The 8208-nt window shown below is 47.1% G+C and overlaps 1 protein-coding gene across 1 annotated transcript in view; it reads left to right on the plus strand.

Annotated features, from left to right (window-relative positions):
• The first annotated feature begins 2320 nt into the window (after positions 1-2320).
• The window catches only part of VSTM4 (V-set and transmembrane domain containing 4), a 41038-nt gene continuing 35150 nt past the window's right edge, over positions 2321-8208 (plus strand). Inside the window, exon 1 of the mRNA XM_014958056.1 lies at positions 2321-2327. Within this exon, the coding sequence (XP_014813542.1) occupies positions 2321-2327 (7 nt within the window). The remainder of the gene's footprint in view (positions 2328-8208) is intronic.

Here is an 8208-nt window from a genome sequence, read left to right on the forward strand (position 1 = left end):
AGAACTTACCAGCAGCATTGGGAAAGTTCCAGACTGGTCTTGGTGACAAACAGGAATTGGGTTCCAGAACACTCTCGATGAGGATCAAAGGTAAACAAACAGGGTCTTCCTCAAGGCACCAGTCATCAAGGTAGCCACTATAGAAGAGCCCTTGGGAAGGAGCCAACCTGACCCCTTTGCTCCCTCAGCTGTTATACTGAGCAGGGCAGATGGGATGGAACACCCTATTGGTCAGTTTGGGTTCACCTGAGCTGCCCACACCTCCCCACAGGTGGGACCCCTCCATGGGGTAAACAACCAACTCAGCTGGCCCTGGTGGCCACAGCAACGAGTATAAGCAAGAATGACTCTCACTGAAGAAAAAGTTGGCTGTGCTCCACCCCAAACCAGGATATGTACCTTATGTGTCATTTGGGCAGAATTTAGATGTTTTCACCCACCTATCCTATATAATTTTAGAAGTTACCTAGGTTCAGATACAGACTTCCCCAGAAGATTGTAGGTCCCAGAGAAGGAGCTGAGTCTTCTCCTTTCTGTTTGTGCCTCTCCACAGCCACTCAGGCACGCACAAACCTCCAAGCCCCTCCATCAGCCTGATGAAGTCAACCCCAAGCATGGAACATCCATTTTGCACCCTTCAGTAATAACCCTTCCAACTGGAAAGCCCTTGCTCAACATCTGCTGTGGCCAACATATGTTTTGATAAAGTTGCTGCTCCACGTAACAGCGTTGCTTTTCTAAATATAATCCCACAGACCCATAAAATGCAAAGCAGAGGTATTGACTATGCCTAGGAGTGATGCTCCCCATGACCAAGGGAAGATTATTTTGGAGAACCTGAAGTGCTTCACCTAAAAGTGATGCACTGATCTTAGTATGACAAGTTTCACCCTCTCACATCCCACCGCTTCCCATTTTCTCCTGACAGATTCCAGAAATAAACAGTGGATGAAGTATTGTCATGGACCATCTTCTCAAAAGACGTAGTAAAACTCCATGGTGCCAAATTAGTAAATGACACCCTTCTTTCCCAGCTGCTGTCCAACAAATCCCAAAGTGGCAGGAAAAGCCCCCATCCTGCTGCAGCCGCTGAGATTCAGCAGACACGAAGCCATCAATAATTGGCCTCTCAGCATAATCTGGCTCCTGTCAGCTCTGCTGCTGCTCTCAGCATTGCTGTCGTAAACTTTGCTGGCAATTCCCCGGAAGTTTTTCATGTCTGACCTTTTTAAAATTTCACATTTCGTTGTTTCAGATTGCTGTACCACCTCTACCGTCGCACCCAGACACTGCTTATTGGCATTCTCCATCAGCAATCTCCACCAAAACCTTCCACTCCTATCATTGATACCTTTTGACAGACTTTAAAGTTGGAGTTGAAATATTCCATGCATAGGCTCTCCACCAGGAGGTTTCTTTCTCAACGAAGCAAATATTAGTCACCCGTTTGAAAAAAAAAAACAAACACCACCAAGGAGCTTTGCCAACATCTGCCTTAAAATCAACACAATAAGCTTTTAATACCTTCACAGGTGGGGAAAATCATTTGTCATGCTTCCAGGGGACAATCCTTGAGTTCAAAGCTGTCTTGCCCGAGTCACAGAGCATCGTTCATACAGGTTTTCTGCCATTTAGAAAGTGCAGAGGAAAAGCCCCTTTTTGTGCTTGCACAGAGGAATTTCCTGGCCACTCACTTGTCATTCTGCCCACGTCCCCACTGCCCTGCACAGACTATTGTCCAACGTAGCCATGGAGCCAGCAAATCAGACCGGACACGGCCAAAAGGGATCTGGCTGCTACTTCACCACATCAAAATCACTAATTTTAATGGGTCAGGGCCTCCCCTCCTCCATCAAACAGTGCAATTAATTTGGTGCCTTTCTAAGGTCCGTGGCTGAAGGAGTTGTCTTCTCCCTGCTTTGGCAAACACACGAGGAACTTTGTCTATTGCCTTCTCTCCTAAGGAGAGGAATGCAGGAAAAAAGATCAAATTCTTTCTTAATTCTAATTTGGTGCCTTTCTAAGGCCATGGCTGAAGGAGTTGTCTTCTCTCTGCATTGGCAGACACATGAGGAACTTTGTCTATTGCCTTCTCGCGTGAGGAGAGGAAAGCAGGAAAAAAGATCAAATTCTTTCTTAATTTTTTTTTTTTTAAATAAGTAAGCAGTGCAAATTTGAGAGTTTATACGAGGTGAATTTTCAGACAGAAGAAGTGCAAGCTCATTTTGTGATATGGCAACGCTGCATCTCATCCACGTGGCCACAGCACCGCTAAGAAAAATGTCTCTGTTTGGTTAAAGGCTGCATCCAAGCATACGGTATGTACGGTATGTGAGATGTGGCTTCTCTCGTATTCTCTGCAAAGAATCATTTAGCAAATGGCACCTGAACTTCTGTTCTTTAAAAAAGAACAGATACAGCATTTCTTTCGCTCCTTATTGTAACCTTTAAAGGAAAGAAGATGAAGAACACATAATATTTGGCACCTGACAGCTATGCGAAGGAGATGCCTTGAACTCGCTACATTATCAGCCTATTTTTCACTTAAAGGCACATACTGTACATCCTCATTTACACCATGAAAAAGAATATATCCTAAAATATTCAATATTTGAAGGACATGAAAGCCAAATGTTTTGTTTATTCAAAGTTGTGCCAAAAAATCTTCAGAGAGATCATAGAAAAACAAGTGAGGTAACTTTTTAAGCAGTTCATGGACCTGCTGGATATTTGGATGGATATTTGTCCCTTATTTTACCACTCAGCAGGAAATATAACCACTTGTCTCATCCTTAACTCCTCCCGAAGCTCAGAGGTCCAAGTTTGACCACTACTCAACCCTGTACCGCATACAAAATTTGACTGGCGCTTACTGATGAAACTGTCTCTGGTAAAGATCTTTACTGAGAGAATTTCTTAAGAAACAGTAGGTTTTTACTCCTGTTTTTAAGTTTAAAGAATCTTTTCTTAAAGTTAGCGGCTGCCAAAGTGTAGCAACACCATTCCTGACAACAGAGGAAAAGGCAAGCACGTCTTCCAGGGACATTCCTGAGGTTAGGGAAGGATTCCCTGCTTTTCTGACAACAAACTGCACTGTGGGTATGTGTGTGGGTACTTCGTTTCCAGCCTGGAATGTTTTAAAAAAAAATGCAAAACACAGAGACGCAGGATTTATTATCTGAACTTAAGAAAAGCAGAAAGAGAAGAAAGTCTTGGGGCACATGGTAGAAACCAGAGATAAGAGGGCAAGATGCTGTGCCTGAGTAAAGCAAAGTAGGTCGGAGACAAAATGTTGTTATTCCTTGGGATATGAAGAGCTTAAATGTCTTTTCTGTGGCCTGTTCAAGGATTTAGTATTTCTACCAAGGGAGACGACAGAGAGCATGAAACAGCATCAAAGAAAATAAAGCTAGAAGAGTTCTTCAGATCTCTTCCAACATCTGGTCCAACATCCTTCTGAAAGGCTTATCAGCTACAGTTAGACCACTTCTGACAAATGAATTTGAAAACCTCTCATAATGAGGGCCCCTCACTTCCCTATTCCAGCCCTTAACTGACGTTTTGGGTAGAAAGCACTTTCTAATATCTAATCTCACTTCCTGCACCTCAGTTTCTCATTTGGCCATCACTCATGTAGCACCAGGCAGCAGCAGTGGCCGTTTGAGTGTCCCAGGGCAGGTTCAGTGATTCTTTCCTGATCAGCTTCACCTCAGAAGGTTTTCCCTCTGTAATTATCAGGCTTCAATCCTAACAAGGCCACATCCATGTGGGAGCCACTTTGACCATGGGGAGGAGGGATATGTTGATAATTTCTGTCTCTCTAGCCCAGAATGAAGGGATAAAGGCGCATGTAGCGTGGTCGGGCCCCATTGGTGAGGATCTGAGATGATACAACACCTTGCTGAGGCAGTGAGTTACAAAGCAAAGCTGGAAATGTCTCCTGGGAACACACTATTGTGTGTTTTCCCTGCCCATCCTACACTTCTTTAAGCGTGCCCCATCCTTGGAGGGGTTCAAGGCCAGGCTGGAAGGGTCTTTGAACAACCTGGTCTAGTGGGAGGTGTCCCTGCCCAGGGCAGGGGGTTGGAACTCAATGATCTTCCAACTCTAACCATTCTACGATTTTATGATTTGCCATCAGCCACAGTCAGAAAGAGGACACTGAGCTGGAGATGGATCATTGCTTTCCCAGTAGAGTCGTTCCTACACATCCTGTCGACAACGAGGCAGTGGAACACCTCTCAGGCTGAAGACCTGGAGATAAATTCTGGACACCAAGTTTTAAATACGCTGCCAGCACGGGGTGTGCAGAAAGCACAGACCAAATCCCACGAGGCAGGAGACTTCAGAGCTCAACCACGTCCCTCCAGTCTTCAGGAGAGGCTTGTGCTTCCTCAGACTTGGTGGCAATGCTAATCTGGGGAGACAGACAGGCCAAACCAGAGGATGGCGTGGTGCATGGCCAGGGAAACTCTCAATGACCGTGTGGTTCTGGAGTCAATGCCCGTTCTGAGCCGGGCAGAGTGGCATCAACGGGGGCACAGCGGGTAGCCCAGAGCACAGCACCCTCAGTAATGTCTTAAATGGGACAGGCACCTAATGAGAAGGCATAGCCAGGCCATATTAATGCTCTGAAAAGGCTTTGAAATCCATCTTAGCGTGACATCTGCTCACCTCCTGCCAGAAACATGGACAGCTAAAAGTGACATTTTAATCTCTTCGGAGAACAGAACTGGAACTGCAACGGACCTTCTCAGTGCTCCTCAGATGACAACACTATATGAAGCTGAGACCTTTTAATAAGAAGACAGGTTAAGAAGAGGATCCAGGCAGGGAGGACAGGACAGCAAAAACTGATTTCAATAACTCTGCCCCCGGGGAGCGAGGGGCTCCAGGCTCTGCGGGAAAAGGCAGCCTGAGCTGCGTCAGCTGCCACAAAGCGCTGAGTAAGCACTTTCTGAGTCAGGGCAGATCCATCCCGGCAGGAAACGAGGCCACATCGGTGCTGCCAAAGCCAAAAAAGACGTATCCTGAGGGTCAGAGGCTCCGCTCGCAGGCGTCAGCTCGCTTCCAGAGAGGCTACAGGGGGGGGCACTGCCTGACAGAGCTGTTTCCAGCCCGGGGGGTGAAAAAAGGGGATCATATGGCACTTTGGTTTGGCCCCTGGGAGTTTTAATGCATGGATGAACTCCAATATGTCAGGTACGAGGCATCAACAAGCTTGAGGGAAGGTTTTGCAAAAGCAGAAACACCTGGGGGGCTCCAAATAGGTGGGAGGGATGAAAGATTTTAACGGTGAAATAATGCAAACCACATAATTGCGACCTTTCCCGCAGGTTCCCCCCCAGTTCCATCAGCAAACCCTTCCAGTCTGGGCACAAAGGAAGGGTATGGATCACCCAGCTGCAGCCCAGAGGCTGGAACCCATCTGCGTAACATCATCCAGCAAGTCAGCAGCAAATCTGAGAAGATGAGAGGCCAGCAGTCTACGTTTTTCCACTTCCCTAGCCCAAGTAGTGCTGTCTGGCCCACAAGTTTATCCCAAGAGTTGGCAAAATGCAGATTGATTTAGGTATGTTAGGTGCTAGGCTGCCCAACAAATGCTGCTGGCAGTGCCTTAGAGGTAAGAGAGAGACCCTTGCATAGAAGTTTATGATCCTGTTCCTGGCCGTGCAAAGAAATGCTAAAACCTTGATAAGAAAAAAAAAAAAACCAACCTAAAAAGGCAGCATCACCTGAGCTTATTTATGCAATGACAAGGAGAAAAGATTCTCAGCCTCAACCACTTTACATTCTGAAGCTGGCCGTGCAAAGAAATGCTAAAACCTTGGTAAGAAAAAAAAAAAACCAACCTAAAAAGGCAGCATCACCTGAGCTTATTTATGCAATGACAAGGAGAAAAGACTCTCAGCCTCAACCACTTTACATTCTGAAATTTAAAAGAAATATCCTTTTAAGAATAAGGAGCACTTTTCATGTTACGTTAAGGGAGATCTTTCGGTGGGGGAGAAATAAAATACACAATTTGACACAGAAGAGAGAACCCACAACACATGGGGAAATGTCAAAGGTGCAGAGATCAAAAGCAGCAAAACAGCAAGACTGTGTTTTCAGGAGACTGGAGAAGCCCAGATGTCCCTCTGACTCTTCTTCTACCTGCCTTCTGTCACAGGCGAATACACCACATGAAGCCCTCTCACCAATCAATCGTTCTAGCTCTGTCCCAAAGCTCATTAGGGTTCTTGATGCAATTAAAGGAGCTGTTAGTGCATCAGTGACTGGGACGGGCTGATAAACAACAAAAAACATTGATACTGATTCCCATAGCGTATCTTTAAGCTCTGTGGGGTCCAGGCACTCACACAAGAGCTTGGGCAGTCCTTTTTGATAACTTTCTGTCAGTTTTTTGTACACATCATTAAAAGATCAGTAGAGTGAAGGAATTCATGGAGTGAGGCATGAGTTAGCTTAGCAGAATTATATGAGAAGGTCTAAACTGTCCATCCAGCCCAGTATCTTTTCTCCAACAATGGCAAACAGCAAAAGTTTTGGGAAAGAGTATACAAAATCAGCCATGCCTGCTTTCCCCCTCAATCAAGTCCAAGGACTTTCTGAGATGGAGCTTCCAGCAGGACCACCAAATTAAATAATTGCCAGTAGTTCTTGGCGAATTTGTCTGTTTCTTTTTGAATTTGCTTATCTCTTTGATAGGATTTCCCTTTGCAGAAGTCAAGTCGAATCTACAAATGTTAATTAGCTCCCCAGGCAGTACAACTTTCAACAACTCCCTCGGTTTCCTCGTGTCTGCTGATGGTTCTGTGCATTTTCCAGACCTGCCATGCTCTCCTCTGTACGGAGGCAGAAGTCTGTCCCTGGGGAAAATGAACTGCCTGATATTAAAGGCAGTATTTGGTCTCACAAGGATCAGGGGAAGCACAGACTGAATTTTCTGTGATGCTTAAAAAGCAGACATGTATTATCCTGCCCAAGTGATTACCAGGAGAGGGGTGGAGTAGCAAAATCTGTACTAATTGCCTGATCCAGGGGAGCAGAAATGCCAAAGTGCTTGTATCATCCCCACTGCACCCAATGTGAACACCAGAACCAGGCATCACCCACGGTACCTGCTGGCAGAAAGGCTAAGGCCATGTCTCTGGGGATTTGTGGGCTTTTAAATGATAAACTCTTTCAAAAGGGGCAAAGGGGGAAGAGCAGACTCCCAGGTGCCACCTTCCCTTCTCCTTTCTGGCCCAGAAGTGCTATTTGGCAAAACAAGCACAGTAACCTTGGTGGGGGATGCACCTTAAGCTGCTATAACAATTAATTTAGGACTTTTTTTTAAGAAGAGGGTGAATGCCAGCAGTTGTGCTGCCACAGGAGAGGGTAAAATCCATCCAACACCAGAACATTGTGGGTAATGTCCTAGTAGAGGTCTCCAAAGAGCCTAAAGCATCCCCCCCGTGCCTGCTGAAGGGCCACTGCTGTCTGCCAGCCCCCCCTGTCCCCAGGCTGCCACCAAGAGAGCCCAGGGAGAGGGAGACAGCCCTCAGCTAGAACTGCCTGGAAACGGTGATTCCCTTCCAGTTAAGGAGCGGGATGAGGAGAAGGGCCTGAAAAACTTTCCCACCCCTCCAGGAAAGCAGAGAGGATGCATTGACACAGCCTCCCCCGTCCCACCACCCTGCCCCACAGCCCCCAGGGTCTCTCTCACCCCCTCCCCATGAGCCTTTCTGCGGTGGGAGAAGGGAGATTCCTGCTTTCCTTCCATCTGCACACATTCATGTCCTTCGGGGGTGTGCAAAGGGGGGTACACAACAGGGACTACAGCCAGAGCACCCCTATCTAACCCAAGGGAGATTCCTGCTTTCCAGCTGCACACATCCATGTCCTTCGGGGGTGTGCAAGGGGGTGTGACCACAGGGACTACAGCCGGAGCACCCCTTATCTAGCCCTAGTGCCACCCCAGATGCCTGGGGGGGGCGGTGAGGGGATTAAGGAAGGGAAAGAAGGCGAGAAAAAGGGGGGGACACACACACCACAGGGACTACAGCCAGAGCACCCCTATCTAACCCAAAGGAGATTCCTGCTTTCCGTCTGCACACATCCATGTCCTTCGGGGGTGTGCACGGGTTGGGGACCACAGGGACTACAGAGGAAGCACCCCTATCTAACCCTAGTGCCACCCCAGATGCCTGGTTGGGGGGGGGG

Source organism: Calidris pugnax, unplaced genomic scaffold (assembly GCF_001431845.1).
Source record: "Calidris pugnax isolate Ruff unplaced genomic scaffold, ASM143184v1 scaffold352, whole genome shotgun sequence".
Classification (NCBI taxonomy): domain Eukaryota; kingdom Metazoa; phylum Chordata; class Aves; order Charadriiformes; family Scolopacidae; genus Calidris; species Calidris pugnax.